This window comes from Castor canadensis, chromosome 1 (assembly GCF_047511655.1).
Source record: "Castor canadensis chromosome 1, mCasCan1.hap1v2, whole genome shotgun sequence".
NCBI lineage: Eukaryota > Metazoa > Chordata > Mammalia > Rodentia > Castoridae > Castor > Castor canadensis.
The window spans coordinates 116,032,273-116,056,910 of NC_133386.1; the positions used below are offsets into that span (position 1 = coordinate 116,032,273).

At 40.5% G+C, this 24,638-nt stretch overlaps 1 protein-coding gene and 1 long non-coding RNA gene across 9 annotated transcripts in view; one reads left to right on the plus strand and one right to left on the minus strand.

Moving 5' to 3' along the window:
* The window catches only part of Fat3 (FAT atypical cadherin 3), a 611,059-nt gene that overhangs the window by 172,738 nt on the left and 413,683 nt on the right, over positions 1–24,638 (minus strand). For 7 of the 8 annotated variants that reach the window (XM_074081331.1, XM_074081345.1, XM_074081335.1 and 4 more), the window contains exon 4: positions 5,502–5,563. In XM_074081331.1, coding sequence (XP_073937432.1) covers positions 5,502–5,563 — 62 coding nt within the window. Of the gene's footprint in view, positions 1–5,501; positions 5,564–5,774; positions 5,834–24,638 lie in introns of those variants that run through there. The other variant, XM_074081361.1, reaches the window with a different exon arrangement.
* Positions 1–24,638, plus strand: part of LOC141425040 (uncharacterized) — a 203,374-nt gene that overhangs the window by 140,583 nt on the left and 38,153 nt on the right. The gene's annotated exons all lie outside the window — the stretch shown is intronic.

Genomic DNA, 24,638 nt, shown 5'->3' on the forward strand with positions numbered 1-24,638 from the left:
TCCCAGGATGGATGCCAAGGACAGTTGAGCAGCCAGTGACCTAACTACAACTTATCTTTCTTGGTTGTCCAACAACAGTATCCCTAGGTGACCTTCCTGGTACTTTTCCACTTTCCCCCTATATCTAGCCCAAGCCTGTGTGTGGCAGTGGGCTCTAGCTCTCTTGCTGGGGTCCCCCTCCTTAGGGCTCCTGCCTAAATAATAAACCCTGTGCTGGTGTTTGAGCCATCTTTCTGCCTCTTCCATGCCTCTTATTTTCTAACAGTCTATGTAAAATTTTCTAGATGACCTCTGGTTAAAAAACTGTTCTCTTGGGTGATACTAATGATGCCCTATATGTGTCTGTGAGTGAGCTATTTGGGTTTACTAAAATTGTGCTCCCCACCCCTCCAACTGATGAAAAAAATCTAAGGTTTTACTTCAAAAACAAGAACTAAATTAATATGTATACATAATCTCATAGAGCTGTGATACTGTTGCTGGTTCCTTATACTAAGTATTTGATTTTCAAGTATATCAAAGACTTCTAAAATACAACATTTAGATAAACACAGCAACAAAAAGTTAGTGGTACTGATATTCTGTTCTGTTAGTTGCTAAATTGTTCATCAAAATTTTAACCATGGCTCTTTTAAGTTTTTGTCATTACAGTTCTGATCCTTCTGGGGCATTTACAATCAAGTCCATAAAAAAATGACTCTAATAATTTCTTATGTGTCAACCAGGTTAGCTTTTAAGACATCTGCTTCTATTGGATTTTGTTATGGATTGTCCTTTTCTAAAAGCCCACTGTCTAAGAGCCACTCCTTCTAAGCCGCTTTGTTGCTTAAATTTGGCCAAAGGGGTCTCATTGGCACAGACTCCCATCTGATCTACTCATTATTTCCTCTCTGACATAGGACAAAACCTACCAAACAAACAAAATCTGGGAAGAACAAACCCTCAGGATAAAAAAAGAAAATGACCAATCAAGAAAGATCTTCAGTCTATGGCCATATCACCCGGAATGCACCCGATCTCATCTGATCTCAGAAGCTAAGCAGGGTCGAGCCGGTTAGTACTTGGATGGGAAACAGATCTTCAGAAGAGACTGCTCAGAGACAAAAAGTTTGGAAACAAGGAGGGAATGCTATTGAAGTTCAAATGGAGTCTTTTGTGCCAGACCTCTCAAAAATAACCAAGGCCAAAAAGACTAAGAAAATGGTTCTTATATATGTGTGGCTACCTGACATTAAAGCCCTTCCAGACACAAACTCATACTTTTAGATATGGTCTTCTACTTAATGACAAAATGACTATTTTTACTGGCTCTAAACATGTCCTTTGATACTTAAAGATAGTGATTTTAACTTTTTTAAAAGATGAGTTTTCTTGGACATATATAATGATAATATATTGTTGCCATGGTAATTCTACTTAGTTAAAAAATAAAAACAAAAGACACTGTCCAGGTTAAAAAAAAAAGAGTCCAACCAATAAAACCCCATTAGAGGAGCCCTTTTGTTGTTGTCTATCCCCACTACAGTTAAAGTAACAAAAAGTTGCTCCCTGCATCCACCATAGCCAAATAAAGCCAGCCTCTCTCAAGTGGCAGTGTATCCCTGACTCAGCCTCACCATGCAAGATCACCCTCTGGAACACCTGTACCCTTCCTTAGCAGACAACAGGGGACCATGAACAATGAGACAACAACCCTGCTCTAGTCACTCCAAAAGTTGACAAGTCTACATATGGCGGAAGCTCAAACATGGGACGCACCCCTGCTCTCCTCTACATGCTTGGACTCTTACCCTTTGGGTTGGCCCTTGCAAGGTTCCCCCATGTACTATATGGTATAAGAGAGCCACTGTTAGGACCTCCACACAGCCATACTTTGTATCATGCACCCACCAACAGGTCAGATGTTACATCAGCTCATATACTCCCAGGTTAGTGAGGTTACTGATAAATGATACTAAAAGTCCCAGATTAAAGAAAACAATACAGGGCTACATTTGTCATGAAAAGTGGGACAATGTGTTTTATCCTAGGAACATATCTGATGTTACCCTGCCTGGTTCCACTGATACTGCGGTCTATCAGGACCATTATGGAGGCCACTATAAAAAAAAATGGCCGCGCATGTAATGATGTTATAAAAATACAAACTCCTAGATCAAGATGATGTTCTTTGACCCTAGGTGGGTCCAAGCATCAAAGGGGGAATGATGTAGCAGGAAGGAGGACCAGAAGAGAAACAGACAGGCTGTGTTCTGATAATGAGGCAGGGGAAGGATAGCAAAGCAGAGAAATAAAACTTAAAAAACTAAAACATGAAGAAGTCACATAACACTGGAAAAATGAAATGGACAATGAAGTCACATGCAGCCACAAGTGGGCTGAGCTTTGCTTTTTGCTTCTGTAACCTGCTTGCAAGGGTGTATAAGGGGAGACTCCTTTGTTCTTGGGGCTCAGCATTTGTACATGAGTCGGCTGAGTCTGTGCCTGCACAATAACACATTACTTCCTGCTAAACTGCCTCAGTGTCCCAAAACCACCTCAATGTCCCGTATCTCAGTTTGAGATTCCCACACCATTAGCGGAGACTTACTAAATGTGAGCGCAGTGAGGAGCTGCTTGAGGGCAAATTGGTACGGTTCAGATGATAGACCAACAGCCTTTAAAATCTCAACTGAAAACTTTAGAAAGCCAACTTGTTGCTCCTCGGAGTCAGGATGGGATTTGTATCAGACAACTTCCTTCTTAACCTACTGCCTTCCCCTCATCCAGACCACCATCATTGTGACCCTGATCTCTATGAAACTTCCCTACTGTTCCTAGTGCCCTGCCCCCGATCAATGTTGCCATTACAATGGTAATCACATCCTATCACCCCCATTTATGCTTTCCATTGCACTCAGGAAAAAATTCAGAATCCTTACTTCAGTCCTCTGTTTGCTTTCCCAATGTGATTTCCTATCATCCCTGACCTTCAGTCTTTGCTCCACCTTGATACTCTTCTACACACTGGCCTTGATTCTGTTTCTTGAGTAGAATTTTGGGCCTTGTGACACCAAATGTCACCTCCTCAAACAGGCCCTCCTAACCCTACTACTTTCAGGAATATCACGGCACCTTCTTTCAGTGGCCTGAGAAAGCTTTTCTCTGATGTTATTGTTAAGATGAGCAAAAAGAAAGCCATGTTAGGATCAGACCCCCATCCTTGCAAGCAGCTTACTGGAAACACCCCACCACCTTCTGGAAGGACCACACCTAGCCTCTAGCCTCAAGGAAGTGACAAGCTGGCACCTCGCCTGGGGGTCTGGAGCTGAACAACTGATCTACCTAATTTCCACTTATCTCCTTACCTTCACTTAGCAATCATTCACTTCACTCCAGAAAAATTTTCCCACCTAGCAAAATTTTCCCTCCAGACCCCTCCCCTATATCTACTCCAAGTCTGTAAGCAGCTGTGGACTCCAGCTGTCTTGCTGGGGACCTCCTCCAGAGGGCTTGAAAAACCCTGTGCTGGTTTTTAAGCCATCTCCCGCCTGTCTATTCTGGGCCTCTGTCAGTTTAACAGTATAACATCCACTCATTTATAACATGCCATCCCCTCCCTCTGCTCACCACGTACTCCCAGTGCGTAAGGCAGTCTGTGGCACGCTGGCTGAGCCTAGTGGTTGCTACCTGGAGCTCCAGAAGGAGCTTTTCGTTGCTTGGGGCTCCTGTCCTTCCTGGGGGGTAGAGGTGAGGTTGCCTTTCGACAGGGTTTAGTATTATGTCACCATATGATAATAAGTAAAATGGTAATTGCCACTACACTTTTCTGTGCAGCATTAGTGCCAGATACTGAATGGAACATTTTCCAGGTACTTTCAATCTTGCAGCAGCACTGTGAATGAAGTTTGCCCATGCTACCCTGCCTCCTTATGCAGAGCATCAGGTACTGAGAAGCTATGTTCTAGATACCCAGCTGTTAGTCAGCATTTATTTAAGTCTATAAAGAATGTGAAACCATTGAGGATTCTTTGAGGGAAGTCAATTAAAATGCCTAGAAAACACTCTTGCTCTTTTCCCTAGCATAGTTTTATTCTGCAAGAATCCCAGTGTACCCCCTTCCCCAGGACACCACCTTTTGAGGACAACACAGTAAGCAATCTCAGCCAGATCCCCAGTTAATGAGACTCTCCCCTTTCTTCCTGCTGGGTGGCAATAAGTTCAACTATCCAAGAACACAGCCTCTGCAAGTGTCTGCTCCGGAAAGGAACGAAGCACATACATATAACATGCGGTGCTCTTATTCTGGCAAATGTACTAAAATTCTGGACCAGGTGAGTACTACAGCCCATTAATAGGATTTTGAAAAAGAATTATGATAATTATTTTCTGGCAGCCTGGAGTCTTTTATCTTTCTGAGATGATACCGATGTTTTAAAAGGATTATCCCAATGCTGCGTGATGATAATAGCCTTCTTTTATGCGCAATACTGCACGAGTTTCAAAACATACTTTGATATAAAATTTAAGGTTTGATCCTAATAGTGCTGCTTTGAGGTTTATGGATTAGTAATTAATTGCCACATTTCACAGGAGGGGAAACTGAGTCTGGGCAATTCAATAGCATTACCCCAAACCTTCAAGCTAATTATGGCAGTGGTTCTAAACCCAAGTGTGTAGACTCCAAGTCCAGTGTTCTTGCAAAACATTGTTACAAGTGAACAGATTTAAAGGAGGACACCAGAGAGATCCTGCCGTGAGATTTAAAAGGTCTGTGGATCTTCTGTATGAAAAAAGATCATTTTTAAAGTGTAGACATGTTCTGGACCGTTCACAAAGCCCTATGTTCCTAGCATTGCCATCAATCAGCTCCATGTCACACTGTCACACATAAGTCACTGTGCCATACAAACTATCCAGACCTTGAGATTCGCAATAAAGATACTTGAAATGTACAGAAAAAATGTTCCACAAAGCTCCTTCCTGTCTATTTTCTCACCCCATTGCCTTCTAGTATTTGTTTCCTCTCTCCAGAAATAATGCTCTTAGAGTTTACATTGCTGCTGTTCCTGTCTTAATGAATTATAGGAGTACAGTTTATGGTTTCACAGTCATCTCAGCTGTGAATCAACCTTCTCTTCCTCACCCCTCACTGGGAGGGTTGCAGTGTGCTTTACAAATGATGCACCTCGCTTTAGCTGTGACACTATTGACTTTCTCTTTCTCATCTGGGGTTGTGGCCCTGAGGGCCACATAACCATCAGGGGTTATGGACAAAGGGGACTGAAGTACCCACACCTGTCGGTCTGTAGCAGAAGTAAAGCTGCTTTACAAGCCTTGCTTTCCTCACAGGAGTATAATGACAGGAGCGCACCAGAAACTCTGAATTCTGAACCAAGCAGTCCAACAGAGCTGTCTCCATTCTGAAACCCATTGTTCAAATGATCTGTCTCCTTTATGATAAGGATAAAGAAGTTTGGTGAAAGTTAGTTTTAAGGACACAGACCCCTCTGTGCACTCACCTCCAGAAAATGCTCTGCCTGCTGCTCTCGATCCAGTTTCCTTGAAGTCGTGGTAATCAGACCTGTGTAGAAATGAGAATATTTGACTTTTAAATATCTGGGGCAAGTAGCTTCCTGAGCGTGGGAAACACGTCTAGTTGAAGGAAAAGCAAAAGTGACAGGGAACAGAAACTTTTCAATTCCCCTGACAACCAGAATGGTCTCACATGTTATTCTTGAAGAAAAATAAAATTTACAAAGAAAACCTGAAAACACTGTTTCAGTTCTGCTTACCACAGTCGGTGCTGGCAGTGTCATCTTTGGGGATGTAGGAACTCACTAAAGGACCATTGTTTTCCTGCTAATGAGGCAGTTCAAAGATTCATTTACATATGACTGAGATTCTATGGTAGGAACCTCATTAAAGATTTTAAAGTTCTTGAACAATTAATAGGTTGTTGACACTGATTAAATTCAGGCTATGAAATAGCGCTTTTGTATTTAATTTTTATATGCATGTATATATAATTTTTTGTTATACTTACTATGAAGGTTATTTCTGTAACTATATGTACACATAATTATTTCAAATTTAATAACTCTTACACACCAAAGATCTAATGCTGCAATTTTTTTACTTCGTTTTATGTGTTTTAATCTTTATACTAATTTCCACATGGAAAAGAGCTCTCTACCTTTTCTTTCAGCAGGGTTTCTCATAAGTGAATCAACTCTTTGAGTATAAAGATGAAACAAAGAGAATGTGAAGATCAAACCTTTAAGGCCAACCAGTCAATTGGTCTTTTCCAAGTTTCATGACTCTTATTAAATGGCAATTAGGAGGTCAAATTTGTTTTTCATTTCTCAATTCCACAATGTCTCTGAAGAGAAATACTGATTTGGGTTGTTTTCATGGCACATTTTTATTAATAAGGAAAGAACAGAGTAAAAGCTATGAAAAGCTTCCTCCCAAAGCTGGCAAGGCCAGTGGAACAGCGACAAGGTATTTCTCTGAGGTCTGCAGGGGAGCTCTTGACCTCAATCTTCTGTTCTGTGCAAAGTGGTGGAACACAGATTTTAGAGTAAGCCAAGAAGAAGCCACAGTAGAATGGATGGCCTCTCCAATAATATCCCATTCAGGGTAGCATGGCTCTTTACAAACAGGCCACCCTCCCCTCCACCTCTTGTGCTCCTGTGGGAAGGAAGTGTGGGTTTCCATTGTACAAATGACCTGCCTTTCCATGAGTTCATTCTAGATATGGCCCCCCACAACTGCTTCACCTATAGGTTTTCTTTTACTTTTTCTTACAATGTGACTACATATATATGGTATAAAATAATTTTTGATGAATAAATACTATGTGGGAAAATTAAATTAATCAACATATCCATGTCCTAAAATCCTTATTTTTGTGGTGAAAACATTTAAAATTTACCCTCAGTGAGTTTGAAACATTCCATACACTATTATGTTCTTCATGCCGTGCCACACCCACAGATCTTTCAAATTCAGCCTAGGTGTTCACCTTTGCTGACTGTCTTTAACAGGACTGGGCTGGGGTCCACCTGATGCAGTGCAGTGCCAGTCTGCTCCTAATCGTTGTTCTTTGCCCCGACTATAGTTCTTTGCTCATATGTCTGTAATTTTTCACTATACAGATTAACAGGACCTGTCCTTTGATTCCAAAGCACTGGTGCCCACCTGATTCTCTGCCTAAAACAAACGAGAGAAACCCCAAAAGGCCAAATTATCAAATGTTGGCTGTTATGTACTAATCTTCACTTTTGCAGCACACCTAGAATGTGTTTTTAGGACAGTATTATTTTTGTGTGTGGACTGTGATGTGTGTGTATCTTGGCACAAGGAAGGGGTAGTAGGCAAATAACAAAACCCCTTTTAAAAGGCTATACAAAAGAGGGGATAAGAAACAGGAATAGAGAGGACTGAATGTGATCAAAGTACATCACATGCATGTGTGGAAATATCACATTGAAACCCCTCACTTTGTAAATTAATATATAGCAAAAAAATAATTACATAAACCCACTTCCAGAGTTCCTCTGTGTGAGTGGAGCCCCTGGATGTAAAGATGAGCTTCTGGCAGAACTCAGGGAGAAAAGACTGCCAGTGTAGGTTTCAGGTGAGAAGGTTAATGTCTTCTCTCCCTAGCTGCCCATTAGTATCCCCCAGGGGAGTTTAGAAACAGGGACTTGTTGCTCCACTCCATCCCTGATTTCCTGTATCAGAATCTTTTGAGACGGTCCCCTAATTCCAAGACAGAGAGGCACTGTCCAATACTACTATCTTTTCTTGAATTTCACTATAACGTTCTATTGACATTAATTTTTCGGTCTGTTCGACCACAACCAAGAATGAAATAGACAGCTGCTCTAACACCTGGATCATACCATTGAGCTCAGTGTGTATGCACGTGGGAGTGGGTGGCAGGCGGTGGGAAGGGGGAGATGGAGGTATTGTGTGAGTGCATTGGAGAGTGAGAGTGACAAAGGAAAAGGGAGCCCAGCTCTTGGGTTCATATTGAATTAGAGTCAGTATAGTTGTACCAGTGCTTTTCAAGTGAGGAGTAGGAGTTTCCTCACTTGAAGGGAGGCTTTCATCCAGCCTTATCACCTCCTCAGGGGAACTCCTGTGTTAAAAGTCACCATAGGAATGAGTAACATGATGTAGAGGCTGTAAAAGGGTGAAAGAGTAGGGACCTCCATCCTGCATCATGTCCTGGTTCTTCCAAGCACAAAATGTACCCTTGTCCTCTGCTCCCTGAGCTCTCTACCAATCACTGCTCCTTCTACTTGGGGTCAGGTGAATATGACTGCACAGGGAAGAGACTAGCTTCTTCTCTCGTTATTCTTAGGACAATTATTTAGGAAATTCACATATATTTTCACAATGTACACTTAGCTTCACTAAGATGTGTTTATCACATATTTATTAGGTATCAGAGAAAGAGACAAGCGTCCAGAAAAGCCTGAAAGGACACACTCCTGGTTGCTGGGAGAAGCCAGGCCATTCCTACTCCTGGAGGAAAGATTCAGGAAAGCCTTGCAGGTCTCAGCTCTCAGGGCATTGGTCTCCTTTATTTTCACAGATATAAGTAAAATGCAAGGAAAAAATCCCAGGCAATTGAAAAGGGGAAACCATTAGGCAAACAGATGAGGTTGAGTGGGGATGGTAGCATCTGCTAATGGGTACAAGGTTTTTTGGGGGGTGATGAAAATCTTTTAAATAAGATCGTGATGTTGCTTGTATGATTCTGTAAATATTCTGAAAACTATTGAACTGTATACTTAAATTGGTGAATTATATTTTATGTAAGTTATATATATATAAAAGTCATCAAAAGTCATTAGGAAATCATAAACTTTGGCGCTTTGGTTTTAACCAGTTCTTCATGTTTGAAAAAGGCAAACATGAATGGGTGAATGAATGAATGAGTTTAGGAATCAGGCTGGAAGATGGTTAGAATGAATAGAGTGATGGATTTTTCTATGGGAATGGGGAACAAAGAAACAATGGACTTTTTGGGTTAAAGCTGCAATTGGTAGTTAATTGAATTGAAAAATAAATCTTGTTATCTGGCCAGTTCCAGCAAACCAAGAAGGAGCAAAAGCTTTCTTCCTTCTAGAGTACATGCTTAGGATGAGGTATGGAACCTCAGTTAGCACTGCCATTTTTTAGTCAGAAAGGAATGCAGTAAGTTATCCCTCATGGTCTAAAGGAATTAGTTAAGTCCAGCAATGCTTTATCTTCATTTTAAACAACGTTATTGTAACTGAGTGCATGTGGGCCTTAGACTGGAAAAGCAGAGGCAATAGAGCAACCTCCTCCCTCAACCACTCTGGCCATGCTGTGGAAGACAACCCCATTCTGTAATCTATGCAAGAGAGAGGCATGGACGTCATACATGTAGCTGTGAGCCACTGGGCATGGTAAATTGGGGCCTGACATGATGAAATTGAATTTTAAAGATAAATCATAGCAAGCTTTTTGAATGTGGTTTGCAGATATAAACAAACACATTATTTGATATAATTACTTGTGCAAACCTCTAATTTAGGAGGAGAATTCACCAGTCCTAAGTGAATGATACTCAATAAGGGGGGAGGGGACATATGGTTGGAACCATATAATTACTTTAAAAATGGCTGCTTTTGATTTTTTTTTGTTGCAGAGACAGAAGACTCTACAAACCTCTCTCTGAGACACAGCCCAAGCACAAAATGTGTTCAAAAGAGAACTCAAAATGTGGTAAGTAGTTACTGTCAGAGAATTGGTACTTTTGAGGATGACAACTTTTCTCTGGTCTCCCCTTGTGGGTGTCCTGGGTCACAGCTGTGTAATCTATGGCCATGACATTTACATTTCCTTCAAGTTCTATGTGAGGCAGTGCAGTTCCCAGCTGTTTAAGCGTACTCTCAAGACTGCTGGAAGATGGGCTTGGTGTTATAAAATACGCTGGGATCATTAGACCTTCAGTGAGTGCCTGTTCTGTGTTTTTCATATTCCATTTCCTCTGCCTACCAGTTCTCCATGTCTGCACTCAGCTATCCGATAACCCCACTTCAAGATGGTACAGGTGTTACCTTCACCATGAAGCCTTCTTAGCCCTTTTCTCCTCTAGCAGGTTGCGTGTTTACTGTCTGGATCTCACTCTAGAACACAACTCAAGAAAGCAGAGCCCTTGGGTGGATTACCATGTCAGTCCAAGGACCTAGATCAGTGCCTGCCACATTTGCTGAATATATAAATACTGCTTTTAAGGCACACAACATTTTTCTCTATTATTTGTTGAAGAGTCCATCTTCCCTCATAGGACACAAGCAAAAGGACGGTGAGCAGCTCTTATTCATCTTGTATTCCTGGTTGTTTAACACAGAACAGCACATACAGGCATCAAGCCAAAGTTATTTGAATGAGGGAGATGTAGACAGAGTTCCAGATCTCTCAATGCTCTTCTATACAGAGTGGTCATAATGGTTCCGATGCATGGGAATCAAAACTATCTGAATGCTGTCTTTCATTGTTTGAATAATTTTAATGTTTCCCACTTTTTGGTGGTGGCTAAACTGTGGATTAAAGTCTTTTAATCTTTTTAAATTTTTGTTTATATTTTTTAGTTCGGTGCTAAGGAACCCAGGACCTCATGCATGCTAGACACATGCTCTACCACTGAGCTACACCCCAGCCTCAAGAATTTCAATTTTATGCTGTGTGGAGCTGGGTGACCATTCCATGGTTCTCCCACATCCTGATTTCTACCCAATATATATGGAGAAAAGTGGGAAAATAGGAACATAGTAGGAGCCAAGAAGAGTTGAGTACAGACTACATGCGAGGTACTGTCCTAAACAGTTCCCATACATGGTCCTGTGTATTTCCGCAGCAATTCAGGCACTGTACAGCCTAAGTAGGCACATTACTTGGTTGTTTTCTTATTTAAAACAAACCCAGTACATATCTTCGTTCCAATTTTATTTTTTCTTCTAATTTTGAAATTTCAGAGAAGTAGGGGTTGTTTGACTCCATTTATAGGAGGAAATGGAGTTAAATAAGGATCCAAGGTCACAAATGACTGTTGTATTGTCCAAACTCAGGAACTATACTTTTGAAGCTTCTTCATTGTTTCACTAAGAGAAGAAGATGTATGGTGTTGGCAAAGTCACCTGCCTGAGAGTCAGGAGATTGTAGGCAATCACATATTTTCCTCATCTAGGAATATCTGAAAGTCCTTTTCAAGGTAAAGAGTCTGTAATAATATCTAAAAAATATCCCAAGGAGATCATGCTTTTTGTTCTTATCTATTCTCTAACCTGACACACTTTCTTCCCAATGGTTCTAAGTCCAGTTGTGCAGGACCTACAGGTCACCCAACCAGGAACAAGAGGTGCTGTACTTTGGTTTCTCTTTATTCACAAAATTAAGCATCTATATTCATATTTCACTAAGGGGAGAGCAGAAACACCAGTTGCTTGTAAACTGCTTGTGCTTTTAAGTGGGAAAAAAGAAAACAAAATCTTGAGAATTCCCACCTTTATTATCTTTTTCAAAGATTGTGACTTCCAGAACATCTCTTTTGACTTCTTTTTCCACCCATTAAGAGTTCATGATATTTCCTACAGTATTTTCACTTGGATATATGGTTGTGCAGTGAATTTGGAAAGTAGTGAAATGGACACAGAGTAAATGCAAATTTAAATGATTAGAAGAAAAACTGTAGTTGAATTATTAGGTCTGTTTAAAACAGCTAAGTAATATGTGTTCTTAGACTATATGTAATATTTATTTGAAAATAAGAGAATAAGCAAAGAAAACCATGCATGAGCTACAATATCAGTTATGAGGGGGTCTAAAAGAGACAGTGGGAACTGGCCCAATCACACATGCTTCTTGCGTAAGGGCTGTCTCACCGGGTGTAAAGATTTGCAGTTGCTTGATTGAGCACGCAATGCTACTATTAAATTTTCCAAAGAAAATCTGACAGTGGAAATCACCAATAGAGCTGAAACCTGCAACCTGAACTTTTCTTTGTAAATTGTGATTTACAAGATGCTAATAGGAGTTTTAAAACCGTGCAAGTGAGGGTATATTTTAAATCAAACCATGAAGACACTGGGGTCAAACATGGCTCGCGCTTGCCGGTACAGTTTGCTTAATTTCTTCTCTTTGCAAGCCAGTGGATGGCATTTTTCAAGTCTGCCTTAGCAGCAGGGAAATCTCAGGCAGCACACTTCTGCCAGAAACACTTTCCCCTTCAGATTCAGGATTCTGCAGCTGCTAAAGTAGCAAAGGGAAAACGCCAGCTGGTGAAAGACAAGTGCCGATGCTGGCACTCACCTGTACCTTCCCCTCAGACCTGGTTTACAGATGGAGTTACCCACAACCTGGAGGGAGAGTTCTGAGGTTTAGGCAAACCATGTCACTCCCCATACCTCTCATTTTAGACTAGCCATGAGGGACATCTCGGTCAAGCAACTGTCATCAGATTGAAGAATAAGGTGGGACCACAACGAGAGGGGGTAATGAAGAAAGGTGAAGAATACTGTTAAAGACCTTCTGCCCTGTAGAGTTCTCTCTTATACCTGGTGGTGCTGTGAGTCACACCCATACCCACACATGCATACACACACACACACACACACACACACACACACACACACACACACACACAGACTTAGCTCTGCCCCATTTCCCAGAATGCCTGGATACCTCCCAGTCCCATCGTTCTTCCCTCAATTTTTCTCCTCATCACCAGTCTCCTAATCACACAGAGCCTCAGGCTCTGCTTTCTGATTGGGCCTAGGTGAGGAAGAATTTATACACCTGAAGAAGTTTCTAGGCTATTTAGCTAAACCTTGAATGTCATATTGGCTTTCTTCAGAGAAATTAAACTGCAGGTGGTAAACCAATATTAAGGGATTGTATAAACCATGCCATCTTTAAGTGTTATTGACATGCCTCTAGTGTGTGCACTCAGATGTGCAATATGGCACCCTGCTTACCCTTTATCTTTCTGCCAAGAATATTTTGCATAATTCCAAATATTGGATGATCAAATTAACAATGCATTCTAAATTCCACATGGGTCCTAGGCATCCCCTAGTCTGGGAAGCATCATGGTGCAGTTTGTGATACACTAACCAGTACTCAGGCTCTGGCATCAGAATGACTGGGTTCCCTGCATGTTCTTGGGAAGTTACATAGCATCTCTAAGTTCTGCTTCCTCATCTGTAAAAAGGAAGCCTATTAAATTAGGTAACCAATTTAAAATGCTTAGCTTGGTTCCTGGCACATACTGAATGTTCAAATAATATTACTCTTATTATCAGCCTCCAGAAGAGAGCCAGAAGTGTCATATGGTTCAATGACCTAATCTTGTTTCCTTCCCACATTGAGAATAGACTTGTTTCTAAACGTTTGGGCAACAAAAACTATAACATGTCTACTCCTCGTCCTGCCATCTGACAGGTAAGGAAACTGAGGCTCATAGGTGAAGTGACTTCTTCTAAGACATGTTGGTAGGAAATCTGTCAGCCATGTGCTGCTAAGCTTCCCTGAAAGGGTAGTTTATAACCTTGCTGCTCGAGTGTGGCATGGATCACCAACGTGAGTTTACCGGGGCTGGGTTGAACACAGAGTTGCAGGTTCTTGTGAGACTCAGGAGACTTGTGTGCACATGAAAGTTTCCCAAGTCTGGCTCTAGATCACCGTTGGCTTTCACACGTGGCTGTGTATTGGAATCACCCAGGGAATTTCAAAAAATACTGATGTCAGGGTCCCACACCCAAAGATTTTGAAATGAAGTTCTGTTCTGAATTTTCTCAGCAAAGAACTACACTAGGAAGTTGCCATTTTGTTTTGACTCTGGCTCTGACACACGCTTCCTGTCTTTCCTCACTACTCTGGTTTGCCTTGGCTACAGTTTCACGTCTTCATTCTATTGTACTTTTTATAATGCCTGCAGCATTCACTGGAGCTCATTCCATCTACTCCCCAGGATCCTCCTAGCAGAGGCAAAATGCCACCTCTTTGGTGATGCTCCCTTGCCCCCACAAAAGCATAGTTGAAATCCGGGAATTGTAAAGAGGAAATATATCCACCACTGAGGCCCTATCTTGCCTTCATGAGACTGATGTCCTGTGAGGGAGATGGACAGGTCCTCGAACTGCAGCACAAGGTGGTCAATTCATACTCTAGACACCTCTAAGTGTCCCAGTGAAGGAAGGTTAGTGCTGAATTAAGCAACTGGAAAAGGTAGGGAGGACGTTCCATTTATACTGAACCTTCATTGGTGAACTGATAGAGATATTGGGAAAGGTTAAAATTTCAAATCTTCACCTGAGAGTAAGAGGATAGAAGCTTAATGAAAAAGGTAAGCATGAGTTTAAATCCTCACTCCACTGCTTTTCAGTTGTTGCATCCCTTCCTGATCTCACCTGCTGAGTCTGGTATGGAGAGAGCACTCAGTTCCTCATAGGCTTGGGTAGAAACAGGACCAATGAAGGGCTTAGCATGGAGCTCTGCAATCCAGCCAGTGGTGTTTAAAAAGCAGAACTAGAATCTATAAAAAACTGCATTATATTTTATTTTTGTTAAAAAAAAAAAACCTCTAAGAGCACTGGAGTACTATTTCTAATTGCATTTAAAAGGAAAACCTTATTGTCTTAGATTGGTCACTCTAATAACCAAAGCAGCTAAAAGCTGAAGTTTCTTTTTGTTTGTTCAAATGAACACTAGAATATTTTTAAACTCCTGCCACACTCCAGAGGTGTGAAAACAAACACTGCATTCTCCTCAGAAGTAATTTCACTGCAAATAATTTGTTTCTACGTCTGTTTTAATGTGACAGATAAAATCAGGAGGATATGTAAAGTGCAAATTATACAGAGATTTTGCAAAGTCTTGAAAAATGCATGTGTGCTTTGTGGGCATGCAATTCTTTAAGATCATTTTTACTCCATAATTTATACACGACCTTCAAATAGGAGTGATGTTTTGAAATTAAGTTCAAAAAAATCTGTTGAAAATGTCACTTTTTAAAGGAAGTTTGAATGTTATAAGAAGATTGTTATCACTGTTTTTAATACCACACATTTTCCAGTTAATTTTCACATAATTTGAACCTTTCCTTTGTCTTAAATTTATACATACACTGTAAACCCTCATTATTTGTTTTCATGCCACCTGTCTGAGAATTTGTGATCATTCCATGGCTGATTGAAGTTTACGTTTGTACCACCTAGGTAAATTAATAGGTCAGAAAGTTCTCAGGGGAATATTCAATGCACTCAAGACAAACCATTTGCAAAGCACTTCAGTTTTAACAACTGCCATTCTGATGATCTAATCGCAAATAGCCCATGTAACTATTCGGTTGGGTCTGTCCACGCAGGCCTTTTGCTTGGAACTATCTTCATAGTAGCATTAACTTTATGTGTTTGTTTGAAAGCAGTAATGGTGCTTTTCCTGAACTATTCTGGAATCCACATTTTCAATTGCTATAAGATCCTACTCAACAAGAGTCTGCATTAATGGCATTTTCCTGTCCTTCCCTTATTTGGGAAGAGCTACCACATCTCATAAGAATGATGAAATGTGTACTTCATTGTTTATCAACACAGAGACTTAAACACAGAGCAAGTCTTAAAATGCTGTGTTCTTCTGTTTTTTCCTCCAAATACAACAATACTTTTCCGGGGAGCAAATAACCTCTTTCTTACTAGGGCTAACACATGAAATTCTCCCCATATAATAGTAAGGGAAAATAAAAGAGGGATGAGAGTTATTTATAACTCCTTGGCAGAAATATATTAATCCAGGGAGGAGGAGTTGCATTGGCCTGCTCTTTTACAGAGAAATGTTTAAAAATTCCATTATAACTTTGTATATTTGGTTTTGAAACAGACTGTGGCCTTTCCAGGGCAATTGTATTTCTATTCACTTAGTGTTCACTGAAGGAACATCTTTTAAGAAGTTAAGCTAATGTTGCTGTCTTTCGTGCTTAGCACAGGGCCTGGCACATGAAGAGTGCACAATAAATGTTTATAAAACTGTAATATCAGCATACAGTTAAACAAGTAGGTGATATTGTATAGTTATCAAGCAGATGCTATAAGATAAATGTGTATGTAAGTGTATAGGTGTGTGCCACATGTCAGTATCACCAGTCAAAGCGTGTAAAGGTCCATATGTGTGAGAATACCCACTCAGCATTTTTGGTATGGCTCTTTAAATACTTCATGCTTTTTGGATAAAACTTGCAAATAAATTCAAAATGAAATTATGTGCTGTGATAATTATTGTTTTGGGTTTTTAGCATAAAATGTTACAGGTTCATAAAAAGCCATGTTTTTTGTATCATATGTCAGAATCTACAATCTGTGTGGTTAATTGAGGTTAATGGGGGAAAATGGCAGATTGGCAACACTAGTGAGTTTTTCTTGACTATTTAGCATTATTTTATTTCTCTTTTGCCTTTACTTTTTATTTAACTAAATTACATAATTTATCCAAAAATCCATCACATACAAGTAGGAATTGGTAGCCTATCAGAGAGGGCTCACTGCATATTTAATTTTCCCCAAATTATTAAATAGTGGGTTGTTAAACACAGAAAGGAAGAGATTACAAAAATAGCCAATCTCTGAACTCTCCAGGTCTACAAAAGCCCTCCAGGATGATTATCACAGTGGAGGATAAGTAAAGGGACCTTGTAAGTTCACACTCCTGGCTGGAGTCCAATGATTTAATTCTCCCATTTAAAATGCCACCAAGGGTCTAGCAAGGGGTGTGCTAAGGGGAACGCCAGCCATGTCTTATTTAAAGAGTGAGTTAGGTGGTGTTTTAGTTGCTTGTTCAGAAAAAAAAGAACTATCAATAATTATTGAGTTACTGAAAGAGTGAGAAATGCTGGGGAAGAACCGGAGAGCAGCAAATTCTGGCTCTGTGGTGTTGGGGTTGGGATTGGAGGCAGGGAGAGGTGGGCAGCCCTGAAGACTCATAGCATCTATCTTTCAATCTTGTTTATTTGATTTTTATCAAAAAACTCGACATGAATACATAGTGATTATTGAGTATTACATTAATAAGAATTACTTCTGCCTGACTGTAATTCTGTGCGCTTAGTTCATGGATGGTAATGATTTGCTTGGCTCGCCTTTACTTGCTCCCTTGGTAGAAAGATTTACTCATAATTCAGGGATGGGAACACTGGTGGCCAAACAAAACTGGGTCACACACTCTGCTAAACTTAAAAGTTAAGGGCCACGACAGTTGATGGTGGGCCAGCTGGGCACACAAGTTCAGGTTCCTCTGTCTCTCTTTCCTATTCCTTCACTTCTCATTCCAAGACCGACCTACAGTTCATCCCAAGCAGTCCAGCAAAGCAGTCAGAAGTCTATTTGCATTTTCAGCAGTGTCACAGGTTTCCTTTGGGACTAAGATATTACAATGGGTAGTTATGCAATTTAAAAACCATCTAGCCTAGTGATTGTGCTACCCAAATTTTGAAGTCTTCATCTTCTTTGTTCCTACTCTGAAAAATTCAGTATCTTCTGAACAAATGGCTACACATAGAACTTGAGAGTGGATTCTTAAACCATTTATGACACTGCATGTCTTTCATTCTCAGTGAAAATGAGCTCAATGCTACCATAGCTGTAATTGATGGATAATTAGCACTTGTACACATTGATGCTACATGTTATCAAGTGATGCCTGGTTTAGCGTCTACTCAATAAGATTATTTAATTTTGCTGCAATTTTCATTCTTTTGAGTCACATTAACAAACTAGCACTAGAAAGACCTGGAGCTCAACCAGTTTGACTAAGGTTTGAAGTTTTATTAACGGGTTTCATTTTTACCATGGAAAAGAAAGTTGTTAGAAGTTATTACCCTGGCAAACCAAATCAGTAGACAGGACAGAGTGAGGGACATTCTCCAGTCATTTTGGACCCTGAGGTTTTTGGGGGGGTAAGGGGGAGGGAGTAGGTTTGTCTTTGAGTCTTTAATCCAAGTTAAGTCCTGATGTTGACTTAGTAACAGGGTGCTTGGCCTTCAAAAAATGCTGATAGTAATGGGGAGTGTGAGTGAATAAATAATTAGAACTGTGTGGTTAAATGCTCCAGTAGGATTATGCAAAAAGACAACAGAGGGGCATGGAGGGGCCGTCTTTTAACAACACGTGGGAATGCAAGGGAAGGCTTCCCAAGCAGGGGTCTCTCAAGTTGGAGTGACTAGAAGTTTACCAGGTAGACAAAGAAGAGAAACAACTTTTGCTACAGTCTGATGGGGGAAAACCACAGAGGTAAAAAGTATCCTCAACACTGCCCCAAGTTGGCCCAAGAGATTTTAGGAGAAACTTTAAGATTTTGTCTTATATATTATTGGGAATAGGCATGCAATTAAGTCAGCTCTGCAAGGGGCTCTATGAATTTTCACATAGATGTGTTCTTACACACCAAGGAACAGCATTGTAGGTGATAATAGGAAGTATCCCCTCTCTGTCAGGCTCAGAATAAAGGGATCAAAACCACACGAGAAGCAAGTACCAGACTGACAAAACGCAGAAGAATGCCAGTCAGACAACACTTTAGCAGAGCTCCTTTGGTCACTCGTCCTTCACTCAGAGACAGATCCATAGGTGACCATTGATGGCCATTGCAACTGCCCAAGCCTGTCCTGACTTTTCATTGAAAGTTTTAGTTCCTCATTCCTACAAATACTCCAGTCTTAGACGAACTGGGATAGTTGGTTACCCTAGTTTCAGAGCACAACTGAATGTGGGGTGACTAACTTATCAAGCGGGAGATTTTCAAGGCTAGGCCCATGTGAAAGACTTCACTCCCTTCCCTGGCATCCACTTGGGTTTGCAGATGAGGGAAGTAAGACCCCAAGAGGAGCGGCAAGCTGTCAGATTCATTTGCACAATGATAAGCTCCAAATAGGTAAAGGCCCCGCTCAAAATCACCCAAAGCTTTTTTGTGACTTCTTTTTGTCTTTTCTCACAGACCCACACTGAAACTCTCCACTGCTTCTTTCTAACATAGTTGACACTAATGACATTTTCTGATTTTTCCCTATGTACATGCAAAGTTTCATTTAATCTTAAGCTATTTCTGACTACTATTAGTAGATTGCTAAACATTATTATTTAATTATTACTTACAATCCTCATTTTACAGAAGAGGGAGCCCTCTTCATCAAGCCCTAACAAGATCACATAACTTGCCAAGTTTTGCAATTAGTAAAACTGTCAGAGCTTTGAAACTCACTCACGTTCTCTGACTCTAGAGTCCTTATTCTTAACCATGAGGACACAAGACTTTCTTTCCTTTAAATTTTGTCTTCCACTGTTTCTGTAAAATTACTCCATCAATAATAATAAAATTATTAATTTTATTATTAATAAAATTAATTTTATTAATAATAAAATAATAACAAAATTACTCCATCAATTAACCAAACTATTTGAAAATGCATGCAGATGTGTTTTTCATGCTCTTGGTTCCTTCCTGTTCTATTTTTGCATCTACTCGTGTTTTATGAAGGCATCTTCAAGTAAGAGTCTGTACTGGATTTTTTGGTTCTCAGTGGGTTTGGAGTCCCATCCTCCTCTTTGCTCTAATACTGCAAATTTGCTGTGTGGACAGTGTTTTTGTTTCAAGGCTTTGAGCTGCTGGATCAACCCAATTAAATGTCCTATGAGGCCCCCCCATTAACTGAAGGAGACCCTAAAGGGATTGAAATGTGATGCTTCTCTTAGGAGCTCTGCCAAGACCTTCACCATCTAGATTTTTGCTGCTTTTCTCAGAGTTTCTCCCTTGATCGTCCTTCGTTAGCTTTCTAATAATTAGCTGAACACTGTCTTTTAAAAGCAGTCTTTATAACCAAAATACATTCCAATCAATTCACCAAAGTATTGATAACTTATCACTAGGCCACAACTACTCTGAAATTCTTGCTGTTTCTTGACCACATAAACATTATTCCTTCCTTAAGCCTATTGACCTTCCCTGATCCTCCACCCAGATGTCTGCATGGCTAGTTCTTTATTAAACAGACTTCAGTTCAAGTGTCACCTTCCCTTCCTTTGTGACACTGACTATAGTCCTCCTGCCCTTTGTTTTATTTTCTTCTGACCCTATCTGGATGAAACCATCCTAATTGTATATTTGTCTATTTCTTATTGTTTCTCTTTCTCTAAAATGTAAGCCATAAAAAGCAGGTGTTGACTTGGGGTGTAGATCAGTGGTAGAAAGCTTGGTCTACCATGTGCAAGACCCAACACCAAAAACAAAAACAAGCAGGTGTTCATTCTGTCTTACTTATGTCCCCGGCACTTAGCAGTACTGTGACACACAGTAGACCTTGATGTGTGGCTGTTGAAGAAAATAAATGAATGCCTACACGAAAACCACTGATAAAAGTGCCAAGTACTCTGTCCTTACAGTGAAATAGTTTGCGTGCTTTTTGTCTTATTTGATTTTAACATATTAATATTGGTTTTTGACTGCCACAAGTTTTCTGGATGTTATCTATCAGAGAGTAAATCTGACACAAATGGGAGTCAGAAAGGTCTGAGCTCAGTTACAAGTCTGCACACTTCCCAGAAAAATGACCTTCAGCAAATGGCTCAACATCTTTGATTTTCTGATTTCTAACCCCCACAACAAGAATGCTCCTATCTATCTCCTGGGGCCCCAGTGAGCATGAAGTGAGATGGGATGTGGAAAAGCTCTTTTGCAATGCAACAAGTACTCAGTGTGGTCCTTCTTTTTCCCTGTGTGGTCATTAAGTATATTGAACTTTTATATTTTCACACAACTACAAGACCCAGATACAAACATCAAGCAATCAAAGTATTAATTTGAAAATTGAGAGCTTGGAATATAATCAGGAAAACCTTAGACCTCTCTTTTCTCTTTCAAAGCCCCAGGGGCCTTACAGGGCTAACTATGAGGAAAAGCCACTATTTGGTCCCATAGCAATGTCTCATGGTCAGCACCCCACAGGCGGGAAATTCTAGGAAGATGGATATAAATTCTATCATCATACCAAAGAGGTCAGTGTGAAGGTTAAAAGATCTAATTTCATTTGGGTCCATGGACTGGATTCACATATCAGAGTTCATTTTAGTCTCCTACAAATGAGATGAGCAGAGCGCTCTCCGCTCCCATGGGCAGCATCCCATCCAGATCCCTTTTGTGCCTGTGTATGTATTCTTCTACTGGAATTAACAGGCTACTGAGAGATTAGGAGTCAGGAACACACCAGGCAGGTAGGGGAAGGACTGAACAAGTAACTGAGAGTCACATGATAAGACAAAGAGAGAAAGTTAGTCACAATGTTTTTCATACCTGTTTCACCAGGGGCAGCAAAACAGGACGACCTACGGCTGACAAACACAGAAAGGGAGGCAAGGGGCTGGAGGAGAACTAGCCCCACAATTTGAGAACCAACGCTCTTTTAACCCCGTTGTTCACTCAGGACTTGGCCACAAAAAGAACCAATAAACCTTCATCAGTTCAATACTTAGTCAGCGTATGAAATTTTAAGTCACACCTTACTCTAGTGAATAAAAACCTCTAGACATCTTGGAGCCACTGGCAACCGACTTGGTTCTCCTCCCTTTCCATGGAAGCTTTATTCTTTGCTTAATAAAAATTTCTATCTCGACACTCACCCTTTGTGGTCCATGAAGTTTATTCTTTGGCTTCATGAGTCTAGAATCTGGAATGCCAACTCTCCCTCAGGCTAAACACCTAACACAAATGTACCGTTTCACGATTCTGTGGCAAGCCCCTGGATCTGTTTCCAGCTGTCTATTTGGGTCTTTTGGTAAGGAAGATCTTAGTGGGAAATGATGAAGAGGCTCCAGAGTTCAGAGGATAAGGCTATACATTCAAATTTCTGCTCTAAGATGCTATAATCTTTTGCAAGTCAAATAACCACTCTGACTAAGTTTCTGCACCTGTAAGGGGGAAATACAATGATGACAAATGCTCATGATATCCCTACTGCTATGTCTTCAGTAGCTTATTAAAGTCCAACCTGATATTTAGGACATTTAGCCCTAATTCTCCTTTATAGGGTGCTAGTACCCTTGTGTTTAGTAAAGGGTACTTTACTAAACACAAGTTGAGGGAATGGAGGAACAGTTCTGTCTCAAACAAAATGCATTACTTTCAGCAAATGTAAAACAGCAATTCAAGTTTCCTAGTTCAGATGTCAATAGAGAGATGTGAATTAAAAGGCTATGCAGTGTGGTGGTGTGGTGCATACCTGTAATCCCAGTACTCAGGAGGCAGAGCAGGTGGTTCTGGAGTTCTGGACCAGCTTGCACACACAGAGAGTTCAAGGCCATCCTGAGCTATATAGGGAGATCCAGTCTCAGAAAAACAAGGCGTGGGAATGTAACTCAGTAGAAGCTCTCCTAGTATGTGCAAGGCCCTGGGGTTGATACACCACAAAAACAAAGTGCAATAATAAACTCCCCAGTCATTCAATAATCGAATAGTCCCACTTTGACTAAGATCTACTTCTTCTCAGTCATTCCTATTTTACAACCTAGTTTCAACCGGGCACCAGTGGCTCATGCCTGTAATCCTAGCTACTCAGGAGGCAAAGATGAGGAGGATAGAGTTTGAAGCCAGCCCAGGCAAATAGTTCTTGAGACCCTATCTTGAAAAAACCCATCACAAAAATAGGGCTGGTGGAGTGGCTTAAGGTGAAGACCCTGAGTTCAAATCTCAGTATTGAAAAAAAGAAAAACCTAGTTTCAGTTTAATCTCATTTATGGAACAAAAATTGTATAATAATTAAATGCTTCTGGACAGGGTGTCAAGTAAGGACCTCCTTCAGGAATTGTTCAGGTTGATCCCTTGGCTGTCATGCCTACCATTTTACGTCACAGAGTGTGTAATGCCTTTGTGGCAACCAAATAAACCTCAGCCATATTTGAGATGTGCAGAATAAAACAGACTGGATTCTAGCTCCAGCTTTGCAATTTGCTTTCCATGTAGCATTGGGAAGCTTTCTGTCTTTATCTGTTAAGTTAGGAATAATACCAATCTTATGTGTTTATTGGAAATGTAAATTATAATGACCTATATACAGCATGTCACATGAAGGCTGAAGCATTTCAGGTGAGGCACACCCGTGAATACCTGCCTCTTCTAGCCTCAGTTGGTTCAAAACTAAACCAGATCTTATCCAGGATAATCTTTTCTTGGTTAAGTGTATTGTGCTGCAGCTAAGGAAACAAAGTCATCGGAAGAAGAACTTGCCACTAACTGCTTTTCAGGCATCCACTGCCAATTTTTCTGGACCCCATGAGCTCTACCTGCACTCACTGTCCCCTCTCTGTTTTTGATATGTTGGGAGGGATCTCACAAAAGGATAAGAAACAGACAAGATTGGAGCATCCAGGCAGAGGCATCCTCTTTACAACTTCCTTACCTGTTCAGGAGAGAGGCTGGAATAATCACCCAATATTACCCAACCAGCCTAAAAAGAGTGACCATTTTTTTTCCCCTGGCAAAACCTTTAAACCTGGTGTAATATGAGAGAAATAAATCTCATGTTTCACTCCTCTCAGAATGGTCCTTAGCAGAAAACACAACCAAATGAAATTTAAGTTCAATTTGACCTAAGTTCTTACAAGATAAACACTCCTCAAATGGAGGGTGATGGGAACCTCATTACTTAGAATTGGACAAATAACCGAAGGCAGCATGATTATAACCTGGCAGCAGCAATGGTTTGCTTAGCAGACTGCCTGAGCCTCTGCTGGGAACATTTAACACCACTTGTGTTTTGAAATCACAGGCTACATCCACAGGCAATAAAGACTGTTATCTCTCCGAGTCATTGCAGTTGCACAAACACCCAGTTAATTCAGCTATAACACATCTGTCCAGAGAAATATTTACTTTTTGAGCCTCCTGGGTATACTTTAAATCTCTCCTAATTGCTGCCCATTGAGTTCTAAGTTTAAGTGCCATTGAGATGGGCTTTAGGTTCTTCCATACAAAGGAGTCCACTACTAACCTGCCACAAAGAACAGATCCTCAAAAGGCCTAGTTAGCATTTGGAACCTTTTCTTCCTCCACTTGCACAGGTGAGAGTCTCTCTGAACCTAGGAAGATAGGTTTTCCTAGCTCTTATTTGGTTTCTTGGCAGAGCAAGCAGGCAGTAAATGTTTGTCAATGACCACAAAGAGAATAAAACTCATGCTTCCGCTTGAGAATTGGATTTTCTCAACTACTGAAGCTGTAGAAAATGAATCCTCATGGCACCTTTTTAAATGATGAGGGTAGCAAGCGTTCTTATCCCATTAAAATGATAAGGAAAGTGATTCAGAGAAGATCAATTTCAGAGGGGAAACAAGGAATAAAATCTAACAATTTTAATTCTCAGAGGATGTCCTAATTATAAAGACATCTTAATGAGCAGAACTCATTTATCCTGCTCCTTTCAAAATATGAATTATGTATATTCTTTCTAGATAGCTTTGTGCTTTTAAGAAGCAAAGTAGTAACACAACTAAGAACCAAGGGGCAGAGCTAGGATGGGTAAGGAGAAAAAGGGAATAGCAACATAGTGACCCCAGGTTCTCTGTTTTTTCAGTAAGATGTGTGTT